This window comes from Triticum dicoccoides, chromosome 1A, assembly GCF_002162155.2.
Source record: "Triticum dicoccoides isolate Atlit2015 ecotype Zavitan chromosome 1A, WEW_v2.0, whole genome shotgun sequence".
In the NCBI taxonomy this organism is placed as follows: Eukaryota; Viridiplantae; Streptophyta; class Magnoliopsida; order Poales; family Poaceae; genus Triticum; species Triticum dicoccoides.
In genome coordinates, this window is record NC_041380.1 from 590,121,712 (window position 1) to 590,136,099 (window position 14,388).

The 14,388-nt window shown below is 44.4% G+C and overlaps 1 protein-coding gene across 1 annotated transcript in view; it reads left to right on the forward strand.

The window, feature by feature from the left end:
- Window positions 1-7,707: 7,707 nt before the first annotated feature.
- The window catches only part of LOC119293428, a 25,541-nt gene continuing 18,860 nt past the window's right edge, over window positions 7,708-14,388 (forward strand). Inside the window, 5 exon segments of the mRNA XM_037571918.1 lie at window positions 7,708-8,278; window positions 9,474-10,699; window positions 12,372-12,693; window positions 12,695-12,894; window positions 13,072-13,740. Of these exon segments, the coding sequence (XP_037427815.1) occupies window positions 9,659-10,699; window positions 12,372-12,693; window positions 12,695-12,894; window positions 13,072-13,740 (2,232 nt within the window). The 5' untranslated portion in view covers window positions 7,708-8,278; window positions 9,474-9,658.

A 14,388-nucleotide genomic window follows, 5' to 3' on the forward strand; every position in this document is an offset into this window, starting at 1 on the left:
AATTTTCATTTTTTTAATTCAGGTTATACACTGCTACAGTACTATTCTTTTACCTTTTTAAAGGAATATGGCAATTCCTTTGCATCGTGCAATTGGGTAGTTTTTGCACAATTTTTTTCAATGATTGGTGCAGCAATAGGGTTCATACAAATGCACATCTATAATACCTAAATAGTTCATCCCCACTAACATATTTCTCTTGACATGCAGCCTATCCACATCAGCAATTTTTTTTAAAATATTTTCCAGTAAAGAAAATATATTGCGCTTTAACACCTCTTTTAAGTTTGCGCATTTGAGAATTAATTTTGAGCTTATGTTCTATTATGTTTTTCCGTCAAGTGTTGTGATTGCCTTCAAAGCAGAATCTTCTTATTTGCAAACCTTGAAGGCATGCAGTGTTGACTGAAATGTTATTTATATTACTCCCATCCTTCCTTTGTTACACACCAATACAAGAAATGTATTGAGAACATTTTGATTCTCTTCTTTTTGGTCCCATTTATAATTATATTTCCTTATTTGTTCCCATTGCAATGTACTGATGATGGAATGGTCAACTCGAATTTTTTAGTTTTGTTTGATGTTGCATTGAAGCGAATAGTATGTTACTTGGGGCTCTTTTTCTGTGGATTCATGTACTAATGTGAATCAAAACCCATGACCAAAATTGACACTTCGAATGAAATATAATATCCCACAGCAACATGTAGGGCACCATGAGCCCTCCATATCACCAATTGTGCCACTTCGTAAACTATTTTGTAGCACATGCACACCTCAAAAGTGTTCCATCTTCAATGGTCCAGCATACATTCATACTCTTTATGCACCCACAATTGCTGCTGAAAAAATTAGCTTTTGATTTAGGTCATTTCATTCATAGAAAATTTATTCAAAATTAATCTTTATAATCCCGCAGCAACGCGTGGGGAAATCACCTAGTAGTATGTATATAAATTGGCACAAATGAATGTAATGGAATAAGATGAATCAATCTTTTCTCCAACACACAATAACATCTACTTTTATTGAAACTTTCTATTTTGCATTTGAAAATTCTGATTTTCTCGGTTGCGATTATCAAGTTTCAGAGATGAAACTTTAAGCGATTCTTTTTGTCGGTCGTTTATCAGTCGCGTGGACCAAGTTTCAAGAGTTGAAACTTAATACTCCCTCCATTCCCTTATACAAGGCCACAATGAAAAATACAATATGCATCTATACAAGGCCACTAACTATAATCGAGGTAAAAATTAATAATGTTTTCTCGTACTACCAATTGTTCTAATATTTGCATGCATGTAGTCATAATGACACGGTGCTACTTCCTTCTAATTCCTTCTTTGCATGTATGTGGGCGTATTAATGATCCCAGTTAACGAAAAGAAAAGTGAACTTGCACAGCAGTCATTGAATTTTGCCTTGGTACTTGTAATTTGAGTTTGTGGCCTTGTATAAGGGAATGGAGGGAGTATATTTTTTCCAAATTCATCAAAACATAATGGATCTTATTTGAAACCCTTGTCATGAGAAACACGAATATGAAAACAAAACTTAATTTGGAATTTTTATTCAAAAGATATGAAAGTTTGAAAATCAAAAGAAAAAGAAAAAAAACACTCGCGAGGGATTCGGTGCCCCCGCACTTGCGTGCCCGAAACGCTCTCGTAGATAAGTAGTATATATCTATATGTATGTATTTATCTTTTAGATTTTTTTGAAAACGTAAAAATTTGATTTTTATTTTATTTTTCAAATTAAGGGATCTATGGAGCTCAAGGTCCATTAGCAATTTCTGGTATAAAATCCATCTCAATAAGATAGTTTTAGACTGATTAGTTGTATGTGTCTTGACAAACATTTCTATGAACGCTCGCACCGGGAACACAAATACGGAGTAGCTAGTACTAACTCGGCGCTTTGATATTTTACAAATACTAGATGACCCATTGTGCCAATTGGCACAGAAACCAATTAACATGTTCTCTTCATATATGATGTCACATTGAATCAAATATGTGTTCATAATGCATGATTACCGATTTTTGCACTTTTCTTTATTGTGAGCCTTGCACATTTGTGGTTTTAATTAATTTTTATTTATTTTCTTGTGTCTACAGATCTTTTGGAGCATGCTAGGATGAAGCATGATGAAAGTGCCAAAAATGGATTATACGAAGGACTTCCACTATCAGGCGTTTCGGATAGGGAAAAGGTGATTTTTCTAAAGTGCTCCAAATCGAGATCTAATACCACTAGCGTCACTCTCGCGAATCCAACAAGTCCAAGAACATCAAAATCAAAGTCTGTATGAAGAAATGGCAACCAAAATATCGTAAGAGTTCAAAGCGTTCGACGGCATCTAGTACGACCGCGGACAGTCGTACCAGCTCCACACAGGCCCAAAAGTTGACCTTCCAAATATGGTTCTTCACCGATTTTGTCCTATTTATTCCTACGCGATCCTTTGTCAATATGGAAGGGTTTGGGAGAGGATTTAGCTCACCTTAAGCCATTGGATCAAAGGAGACAACGTACATCTACGGAAGAGGCTTGGGGAGAGATCTTTATATACCTCACCAAACCCTAGCTGCCATCGTCACCACGTCATTCATCGAAGATCAATCTCCATTGCTAGCGTCAAGAGCAAGGGTAGGGTTCCCCGACCAGGGTCGGTGTTGGCCGAGGCAGCCCCTCCCCACACGACGCAGGAGGTAGCGGAGCAGGGTTGTCACACTCCGCCGCTGGAAGGACCACTCCGATGAAGACAATGACACGGACGACAACGAAGGTGTCGCCGGCCAGGCATGTGAGGTCATTGTTTGCTACAAATTAGTTTAGACTTCTTAGGTTTAAATTGAACGGACAAATGTCATCTGGTTTATGTAAATTATATCGACTTATGTCTGTTTCCATGAATTCCGTCGTGTTTGCATGGATTACGTCTGAATGTGTTTGTACCGCGACTAGAAATTTACGACGAGTATTGGATGATCGACTCTCGTATCACTGTCTGCAGACGCATCCGAATGCGTTCATGAGCAAAATATTTCTGTCTTGAGGGTTGGTTTTGAGGATGCATGCCCTTAGTTATTGAGTCAATTGGTTCAAAACATGTACACTACTATGAACTAATTTAAACAATAACCTATAGGCCTTTAGCTTTTCTTCTCTTATCCTTTGGTGGTTAGAGCAAACTCTTCCCTCCAGGATTTGTCGGTGAGTTTGTGGATTCGCCTCCCCTCTGCCTACCGCTCCAGCGGTCGGTGGCGGGGAGGGGAATCCCGGTGCCTCCGCTTCAGTTAATAGTATATATTAGTGTTTTTTTAGTCGTCACAGGTGCAACACTTCTTCAAGTTTTTCTTCCGAGCTAAGATCCTCCCCAAGTTCATCCATCTGGACGTAGTTACCGCATCTCCCTTGTAGATTCATGTCGTCTCCATGGGGCGGTGAGGTTAGGGTCTCTCGTCGTGTGACGAGATTTGGTGTCAGGTGCTTCAGATGTATTTAAGGGTTTAACGACGAAAATCACAGCTCCAGGGAGCTGGTCCTTCGGGATACATTCACGAAAACTTCCCGACTGTTATCGACAAGGTCAAACCGGCTCTGGTAGAGGAGCGGCGGTAGCGGCGTGTCGGTGGCTCGTTCTGGTAGTGGCAGTGATTGTTCGGTGGTCTCTTAATCTCGATGTAATTTATTATTTTTGAGATACTTTACACTCACGGTGAGCTTTAGTTGTCGCTCAAATGGATGTATCTAGTGTTGAAATAGGTTCAGATACACCTATTTCAACGATAACTACTAATATGAATCGGAAGGAGTAATAGATTTGAATCATTTTCACAGAAACAAAAACAATAACCTTTTAGATGGGTCAACGGGACAATGTGTGAAACTGAGCCTAGCACGCTGCAAGCACGTGTACAGTTGTTCAGTGATGATTGTAGGAAAAGTTAAGGACTTGGTATAGAGTTGACCACACGCATTTCGGGATGAGATCGTGAGTGAGCCGACTGGAGCGGACTGCCTGGTGCATGTTTCCTTTTTCTTTTCTCATGCCGCATGTCTGCTGAGCTACCGACCAGACGAGCGGGGAGCGGCCGCATCTGAGGCGCATCGGATCCATTTTAATCACCGGATCACCTATGTGATTACCTGAAATATTTCAGGATATTGGATTTTTTTTGGCACTGCTACGCGTCTGCCGGGTGATAAATCGATTAGATCAACCACCTCGACATCCGTCGGATGTCACCTGAAACAGCCGTCCGATCCACCGTCCTAGCTAACTGAAGACCTTTGCAACAACTAGCTTGCTGCAATCAGGGCCTGCAAAGGTCCACCGAGACAGCACCGCCACCCCGCCATGGCCTGAGCGCCTCGGCCATGGAGCACTGCTGGCTGCCGGAGTTGCCGCGCCTCCTCCGACCCAGCACCCCGAGCAGCTGCCCCTACTCCAGCACGACGACGACGAGCTCTCACACTAGGCACTCCTCTGGCGATTTCAGCAACTAGAGCTATGTTTCTAAAACATGCATCGTGTTGCAATGCTTCACCCCGTATGCTCAAATACCAGGCCCTCCTTCGACGCTTTCTACAATCGGGGATATGGTTTTGAAACAAGAGCCCAGTTGCAGAAGAAAAAATCTTCACCATAAAACCGGTTTTTTTTTCTGAAACAAGACATCTGTTGCAGAAACTTTCTGAAATTAGATCCTGTTATTGATAAAAACTTCACCATCATCTTTTTTTTCTGAAACAAGACCTCTGTTGCAGAAACCTTCTGAAATAATATGCTTGTTGCAAAAAAAAAGCTACATGGGATTGGTAGTCAGCATGAGCGCTCGATCAAAGTCAATCTAACGGCTACGCGGCAACAGACATTGCGCACGCATCATCTGGCTGAAGAATAGCGTTTTTCTTTTTTTTAACTGTATATTGGATTTACTTATAGTAATTCATTTTTCAACTTTTGTTGGGATTTTTTGCGGGAAAGATGTTTCACCTAAGTGTTTTTTTTATATATAGTGGCATCTCCAACGCCCTTGTATGGGACGGAGGGATTACATATACAAAGAAGACCTTCTTTTCGAGCTCCTTCTCCGCTCCCTCGCGTCGCCCTCTCTAGGGCGACTCGGGGGCGACCAACCTCCCCGTCTGCCTCCCCCCTCCCTCTCGATCCCTTCCCTCGCCGCCGCCGGAGACGGGCGCCGGGTCCCCTGCGCGGCCGCCGATGAGGGTGGCGGCGAGGCCCTCGGTCGCGACTCTGCTCGGGCTCGGGCCTAGGGTTTGAGGCGACGGCCTCTGCTGGTGAAGGCGGCGGCGTCCTGGCGGCGGGTGGCGCTCGCCGGTGTTGTTGGCCGCCTCTTCTCGGCCGCGTGGGCGGCGAGTCGAGTCGGCGGTGGATGCGGTCGCCGCGTGGAGGGATCCCCTGCTGCTCTCCTTCGCCAGATCTGAAGACGGCGCCCCCATGCCGCTGCTTCCTCCTTGTCAGTCCGGCCGGATCCGGTGGCTGACTGCGCGGATGTGGGGTTGGGAGCTCTGGATCGGAGTAATTTCTTGTCCGGCTGCGGCGGCCACAACGTCGGCGCGGCGCTCCAGGCGTTGTTTCCTTCTTGAAGGCGGCTTCGAGATCCAGCTTCCTCCCCCTCGTCCTCCCCCTGCACCCGGGTGAAAACCCACAACTTTGGTTGGGCGGCGGTGGTGCCCGGCTCCGTCACCTTCTTGAAGGCGCCGCTTTGGATCTGCGGGGAGGTGGGACAGTTGCAGTGCGTTCTTGGCGTTCTTGATGGCGGCGGTTCTCTCTTCAGTGGTGTCGCTTCGCCATGGTCGGTCGACCTCCTCTTCAAGACATCGTGCCCTCCTCGCCGCATTGTCCGGTTTGTCTGGCGGGTCGACGCCCTCGGCCTGGGGCGAGAGGGGATAGTGGTCCCCTCTACGGCGACTTGGACGCGTCGACGGCTGAGGGATGGTGTCCTTGGCAAGGTCCGGCTCTCGTGGTGACTGCGGTGCTCAACTCTTCGCTGTGTCTTCCTGGGGCACTCCCGTTCAGAGGCTAGTGTCTTCGGCGTGCTTCTTGCTGTAGGTTGCGGCTTGTGTTTCCGGTAGCTTGCTTGGACTAGTGGTCGCACTCGGTGCCTCTTTCTTCTTGCTTGCTCTAGAGGGAGCAAGCCCCGTTTGCTGTGGCGCGACCCCATCAAGCCCTCTGTTAGGCCCCCAAGTTGTAGCCTTTCTTCTTTGGCCGTAGCATTTTAGCCTTCCTTCTGCGACATGTTTCTGCTGCTTTGTTTATGTTTGTTGTACCTTGTTGTAATCCTAGCCGATTGATGGCTTTGTTAATTCAAAGCCGGGCAAGGTTCAAGCCTTTTCTCAGGCTCGGCCATTACCTTTCCTCTAAAAAAACATATACAAAGAAAAAAGAACTAGGGAACTAATATATTGAAACTCGACTAAAATAGAAGAGAAATCGACGTCGATAATCATGAAGTTATCCGGGAGACAAATGCGAACAATCACATCAGCACAAGGCAAAACTATGGAAACACAAATAGCTAGACCAACGGTACGTACTCCCTCCGTCCCGGATGTATCTAATACTAAAATGTGATTTGATACATCCGTATTTAGACAAATTTAAGAGAAGAATTTTGGAACGAAGGGAGTACTTAATTATGTGTACCGACTCTTTCCAACACGTTAACCCAAAAATCAAATAGATGAGAAAAATGTGCTCCTCCAATCTTCCAACGTCGTTCAAAGTCAATGGAATGCCTTGTGAAACCGAGCCTGACAGCTCACTTAAACTACTCCATTGTAGATGCGTTTTAGACAAATTCAAGTCAAAACGGGACGGCCATGTGAACTTGAGCCTAGAGCCGCGTGTACAGTTGTGTGCATGATACTCTACTACTTGGCTACTTGCTATGATACTACGACTTGGATACTACGAGGATCTCTAACCTTCTTCTCAAATTTCCCGGCTCTCAAAAAACTGGAAATATAGAGTTAGGGATACCCTTCTCAAAATACTTAACTCCTACCTTGAGGAGACGGCCCCAAAAACTTGTCTCTTTACATGAACATCTGGCTTAAAGGCATGTGAGATTTAGGAATCTGCAAAAAACACTATAAGAACATCTCTAGCAAATAACAAAAAACTCCCTCTTTAAGTGGTTATTGGGGCTTTCCCTAGATTTTTTAAAATATTGTGTGGATTGCTTTTGTAGTTTCCCAATATACATCATACATGTGAAGTTTACGTGTCGTTGGGTCATCTTTTATTTCTTTTCATTTTTCCTCCCACATCTCCCTCCCCCCTCATCTCTCTTCGATTGGGGCAGAGCAGTGGCGGTGGGGTTCGAGGCGGGTGGTAGGAGGTTGAGGCCAACCGGCGACACCCGACCTCAGTTGGGGGAGGAGCTCTGGGGACGGTGCGCAGCATCTTGAGATTTTATGAAGTCAACATAGATGCCTTGCAGTCGGCTGGAACGTCTCCATTCACTAAACGAACATCGCCGAAAGTCTGAAATAAATACAGTAATAATGCATGCACAAATGCAAGTTTAGAAGTTGAACTCTGGTAGGCTTAAGATACCACAATCGTTCTAACAATCCAACCACAAGTTGGTTTGATCGGAGTTGTTTTTTCTAATAATATCATAAAAGAAAGTTATTGGAAAAAGAATCGCTGGACCCTACAAAAACACATGTCTCTACAAACAAACCAACGCGGAGCAGCATACCAAAAAGTCCACAAATCACTCGCGCGAGCACGTCTATCTCAATTCTCAACGCGTTCCCATCCCCCTTTTCCCTCCGGTACAGCCTCCAAAATCGCCGCCTCCGACCGCCGAAATTTGGCCGCTCCGCCGCCAATTAACGCCGGGAACCAACCTTCCCGTCCACCGCCTGCGCGTGTGTCGGGTCGGCGGAGCTGCAAGTGGCTTGACGGTCGTGTGGTCCACGCTATCCGGTGACGGTGCCGCCCTGCCGTGATGGTTCTCGCGTGTGGCCGCCGGTGCCGCCAAGGATCGTCGGGCGAGATCCATTAGGACACGGCGTTCAGCGTGCCGACCACTCCTCCTCTTCTCCGGCGAGGAGACTGGCCTGGGCGCCTGGTTGCCGCGCAAGTCGTGGTCACCGCCTCCTTCCTGGATCTAGTGGCTGCAATTAGCGGTACTGTCCACGGCCATCGCGGTCGCGGCACCCAGCGACCAAGCACCGAAGCACGCTTGGCAACACCCGCGTATCTTCGTCGCCGTCGAGCGGCATCCAGGTACGGCGACGTCCTGCTTGTCTGCTTTTGCCGATGTTCATTTTTTGTTACAGTGTGCGTGGTGACATCGTGAGCTGGAGGCGTTGACGTGCAAGCTAGTCCTCTGCTTCTCTGTTCCCTTTGGTATTAATGAAGCGGATTTAATTCTATTTTGACTTGCTTGCAAAAATACACAGGAGCTATATGCCTATATGGTTGTTTCTCCATTTCAGAAACCCCATTCTGTTTTGTGGAGTATGGACCTATGTGTGAGCCAATTATTAAGCGGTTCCTCTCCCAAAGTCAGCATACCCAGCCGAAAGTATTCTTGAGCCTTAACTACGAATATAATATTTTAATTACAAATGATAAGGAGATCTCAGATCTGTCTCAACCGATCGCTGCTGATAATTGGTTTGGTGCTACTGCACAAGATGTCTAGTTCAGCGCAGTAGAAGACAATTGGTATTTTGTTGCATAGTGGAACACATGCAAGTGCTAACCCATAGAGATTCAAAGCTTTTTTTGATTTTGTTTTTATTTTTTGCAGTGGTCAGATTCAGAGTTGTTGTCTGTGTTATATACTCCCTGATGGGATTTGCGATTCAACTACTGATGGATTGATGATTCAAAGTCATTATTCTTTTACATTGTACAACTGCTTTTACATGCTGCTGGACTAGTTTTAAGAGAGTAGTAGTTGGTCCAGATTGTTTGTTTGGAGCCACACTAAATGAGGTGCTACTAGTACCTCTCTGTACAAATGTTATGCTTTGCAAATGGATAAAAACTTGCTTCAAATATACTTTTATCACAAGTTGCCATAATATTTACCATAGGAGTTTGTAGTTTTTTCGGTAACTGGCATCCAATAATAACCTATGTAATTAGCCTTGCTGGTAGAATGGAGCCGCCATTAGTCAACCTTGGTCCTTTCCCAGTGACTTGTGTAATTACAGGATTTATCTATTGACTCTTATATTACTTGGTGTCCACAAACTTATACAATTAGCCTTACATAGGAAGTGGAAAATTAACCTGAGCATCTTTGATTCTGCAAAGTTGTAGACTATTTTGAAGTGCAAAATATTGTCAGCTTGCCTGCTTACAGGCTTTCCATTCTCTTCTACATTTTTTGTTTTTGTATTTGCTAAAGGTAGGTAAACTTTTATATTGTGTCAACCGAGTAGAGCTAACCCACTTCTGTTCCATGCAGGATCTGCGGAACTCCCAGGAGACAGAGAGCCAGAAGAGGACAGAAAGATAGAAGAGAAAGAAATCTCTGCCGGTCCCACTCCTGACCGGTTGCTTTTCTACGTACTCTCCTTTTCTCCTGTCTCCCGGTGCTCACACTAGTATACAAGAAGAAAACAAACTCTAGAGACCTTCAGAGAACATACAATGTCCAACTTTGCGCTTGGGTTGACCAAGACGGCAGTGGAGGGGACATTGAGCAGGGTCCAGTTAGCGATCGATGAAGAGAACAAGCTGAGGGAGACGGCAAAGCAAGACCTGCGGTATATCACAGCTGAATTTCAGATGATGCAATCCTTTCTAAAGGTTGCTAACAAGGGGCGTGCTAGTAATGAAGTGGTGAAGCAGCTCCGAGACCTTGCTTTTGATGTCGAAGACTGCGTTGAGTTTGTTGTTCATCTGGACAACAACGAGTCGTCCTTGACCTGGTTGTGGCGCCTGCTGCCGTCCTGCATGGCACCGCCTCAGACTCGGGACCTGGACAAGGCAGTCGCTGAGTTAAAGGTGCTCAAGGCAAGGGTCGAGGATGCAAGCCAGAGGAACACACGCTACAACCTCATCAGTGATGCCGGCTCCCAAGCCGATACCACCACGCCGACCGAGCAGGCCTCTCTGTCCACCATCAACCCATCCGCATTCCACATGCTAACTGAGGTCTGGGAGGCTGCTGGGAAGCGACGCGGCATGAGCAACCTACAGGACTTGATCATGGGTGAAGGCAGTGACCTTCAAATGATCTCCATATGGGGAAGTACGGCAGCTGATTTTGGGACAGCGTCCATTTTCAGCATGTTGTATGGCGACCCAGAAATCTGCCGAGCATTCAGAAGACGTGCATGGGTAAAGTTGATGCATCCTTTCAAACCTGACGAGTTCCTCAAGAGTTTGCTGACTCAGTTCTACGTGAGATCTCACCAAGAAAACATAGATGTAGATCATCTCACGAAGGCTGAGCTCATGCAACAAGTGAAGGTGCACAAGTATCTCATCATTCTAGAAGAAGTATCCGGTGTGGCGGACTGGGATGCCATCCGAGAGTACCTGCCGGACAATGAGAATGGCAGCCGAATCATCGTGTCCACAAAGCAATTAAGGAATGCACTCTTGTGCACAGGGGGCGGGGAGTACCAAGTTTCAGAGCTCAGGAGATTCTCTGATGATCAATCTCTTTGTGCCTTCTCCAAGAAGGTAATTAACCCAGAACAACATCTTCTACTTCCAAACTATACTCCATTCCAAGTACTTGAAGATTTTGACTTTTCAAGGACTCCACTGTGTATTTTGACCTTTAGTTTCTATACAAATATGTAACAAATTAATACAAAAAGTGATAAATCTGATGGCACTGTTTTCATCTAATCAATCACAGCAATTACATACTTTCTAAAACATAAATCATAATTATATAAAATAGTTGGCAAAGATAAAGAAAATTTATACCATACTTTGTGAAGTGCTAAATATCTTAGAACAGATGGGGTACTAGGCTAATCATAGGTTTGTGGTCTATTTCTTACTCGGTATCTCCATCAACGACGCTGTAAAGTTAGGTTCTCATCTTCTCAAAAGGAATACCAAACAATGGATGTAACTTAATTGACCATTGTTAGTTGGCTGTAGACATAATAGCTAGTACTCCTATATTGTTTGCAGCATTTATACAAATCATGTTGTTTTAGGTTTTGGCACATTGTTCCATGCACAGATATTCTATGTACCTTAATATAAGACATTTTTTTGAACTGCAAAAACGTCTTATATTAAGGTACAGAAGGTAGTATATATAATTGTGATACTATGAATCTACTTTTGATGGCAAATATATGGTACCATTTCCATTGAATCAACCTAAATATCTTGTTATGTATATGAATGGTCAGACTAGAGAAGTTCACCCGCTCATTGTAGGAAATCTTCTTTCCAAAGGGATGGATTATTAATATCTATGGTTTATTCTTTGTCCATCCGTTTCCAAAGCATCCAGAGTTCTAAATATCTGGATGTCGAAATGGTTAAAATACATATGTAACAAATACATGTGGTTTATTATTTAAAAATGATGCATTCTAATTGGCTTGGACTTCGTACTCACAACGAACTAACAGCACATCGTATTTGGATTTAAGTGGTTGATTTCCATTATATTAAATGTACTATACTGAATCCAAAAGAAATATAGGCTATATTGGTAGATTATTGCAAATTTGATTTACTTATAATTATCTATATGTATCTTATGTTTATCTGGCTGTCATTTTTATCATCTGATGGTGTTGTGTGAAATGTGGGACATCTTAAAAAAAATTCTAGAAAACAATCAAAACACTTGCACTAGTAGGAAATAGGATTTCTTACCACCATTCAGTTTTTAAAATAAAATCCAATGTAATTTTCCTAAAGAATCAAGAAGTAGACTAGGTTTAAATAATGACCTCGATATATAATCAAATTGAATTTGGTCACGTACTAATTCCTAGTCAAACCCAGGTGCACCCTGACACAGGTACTGAATAGTAGTAAAACAGAATGCATGAAGACTAACTGCTGCAATACGGGGTATCTAGTTTCAGAATTTGGTAGGATAAGTTAATCCTAGTAATAATAGGTAGAATATGTTAACTACATTATTATCAAAACTGTAATAATCCTGTAAGAACCCCCACCCCCCACCCCCCCTCACCCACCAACCCACACACCAAGAAAGTCCCAACCCTGAACCAAGAAAAGCGTGTACTTTGTGCAAGGGGGAAAAAGAGCACTTCAAGTAGAAGCTTATAATTGAATGCGCAGTTGGATTAATGGGAATTTGAAGCTTAAAGTCCTGCCCTTCTAGTTTAACAGTTATGGCCCTTACTTGCAGGCAGGGCGTCACAGTGGTATGCACGATCTTATTTGGCAAATAAGGTGTCGTGGTGTGATTTCACTATGGGGGATTAGCTATGCCAAATCATCACTCATCAATAAAATTTACACCAGCATAGTGTATAAGAGTAAACAATTCGATGGAGTTGAATTTCAACGACACAGCTGGGTGGACGTGCCCGCTCCTTTCAATTTTGGGGTCTTCTCTCGGCGCTTACTTGTAAGTTTCCGCTCAGAAGATCTTCAAGCCGAAGAAATTGCAAGGGTTGGTATGATGGGAGCCAGGCCTAACTCAAGAGTGTTGCAAGTTTCTGCATGAAGACGATTGCCTCGTTGTTGATCTGCAGTCCACACATGACTGGGACTTGATAAAAACTGCTTTCTTGTCCGAGCCTATTAAAGGATGTATTCTTATCATTACAAATGAATCAAGTGTTGCCACACATTGCGTAGAGGAGGAAGATGGGGTTCTCAACATCGAAGATTTGAAAGCCCACACTATGCTTCACCCCTTGATAAAGGTACGCATGCTTCCAAATCTCAACCTAAATTGAGCCCAATTCTCTTTGTCATTGACCATCTCATTGATGGGCAAAAATCATATTGATGGAGGTCGATCGGACCACCGGAGGGTCTTCCCAGCAGCATGTCGAACTCTTGCACCTATCGTTTTAATTATTATGTATCTTTACTTGTAGGATTGCCAAAACTATGGAATTAGAGGGAAGGAGGCTACTCACAGGGGTCGCCTTTTCTCCATCAGATTGGGGGAGACGCGTGAATGGTTCACAAAATTTGGACACATGTATCGGGAAGAAGTGAGGGACCTTTGGTTTCTTTTAGACAATCCTGGTGTGAGCTCGTTGTGGGGACCTGCTGGTGCTGGGTTATCAACTCTTGTTAGAATCTTGTACTACAAGGTAATGCTTAGGTCTGATGCTTCTTGGGAGTGGGAATATCAAGAGAGGCCAGTTAACTGGGAAGAGAAAATTACAATGTTTAGCTGGGTTGATGTGCCCCATCCTTTCAATTTAAAAGACTTCTGTTGGCGCTTGTTACTGGATTTTCGTTCAGATGATCTTCGAGCCAAGAAAATTGCTGCAGTTGGTATAATGGAAGGCCAAGACCCAATTCAACAGTGTTCTAAGATTCTGCGTGAAGACGAATGTGTCATCGTTATTGATGGTCTACGGTTCACCGATGATTGGGATTTGATAAAATCTGCCATATTACCTGACCCAATTACCAGCCATATTATTGTCATTGCAAATGCTGCAAGTGTTGCCACACATTGCGTAGATAAGGAAGATCGAGTGATCAAGATAAATTGTCTAGAAGCTGATATGGCCATTGGTCCCCCGATAAAGGTGTGTTAATTTCCTATAAATAGAGCTAATTCTCTACTGTGCCAATAATCTATGGATTAATTTCCTTCACATATCTATATATTTAGAAGAACTTCCATTTTATGGTGCAAATGGAGTCTGGGACTTTACTCTCCAAATTTAGTGCCTAAACTTTCTAAACCTACTCATTTAGATCGTATATATGCTTGATGATCACTTATTCAAACTAGAAATCAGAACAATGGATTATTTTTCCCGTAATGTTTGCCTAAAATTCCTACAGATCGGGGGCAACGTCGCTACTCACACTCCAGGAAAGAATAAAACAGAACACCCGCCGCCACTCCAAGCGAGCCCCTGCGCCGCCCATCCCTCACTCGCCATCGCCGGAGGAAGGCTAAGGGCAAAGCCCGACGGCTGACGGCAGCGGCGAGGACACGCACGGCCCATGCCCACGCCTCTCCTCGATCCCTTTCATTCCTCCCCAGCCAGATCTAGATCCACTCCCGCCGCGGCCCTGAGCGCCGTGCCTCTCCCGCTCATCACCAACCTCCGGTCGGCTCCCGAGTGCGTCCCATGACCCTTCCTTGCCTCGCTGGGCTCGCTCCCTTCCCTGGCCGCATGGGACGGCTCAAGCTTGCTCCCTCCTCGTCGCAACATCCAGCTCCT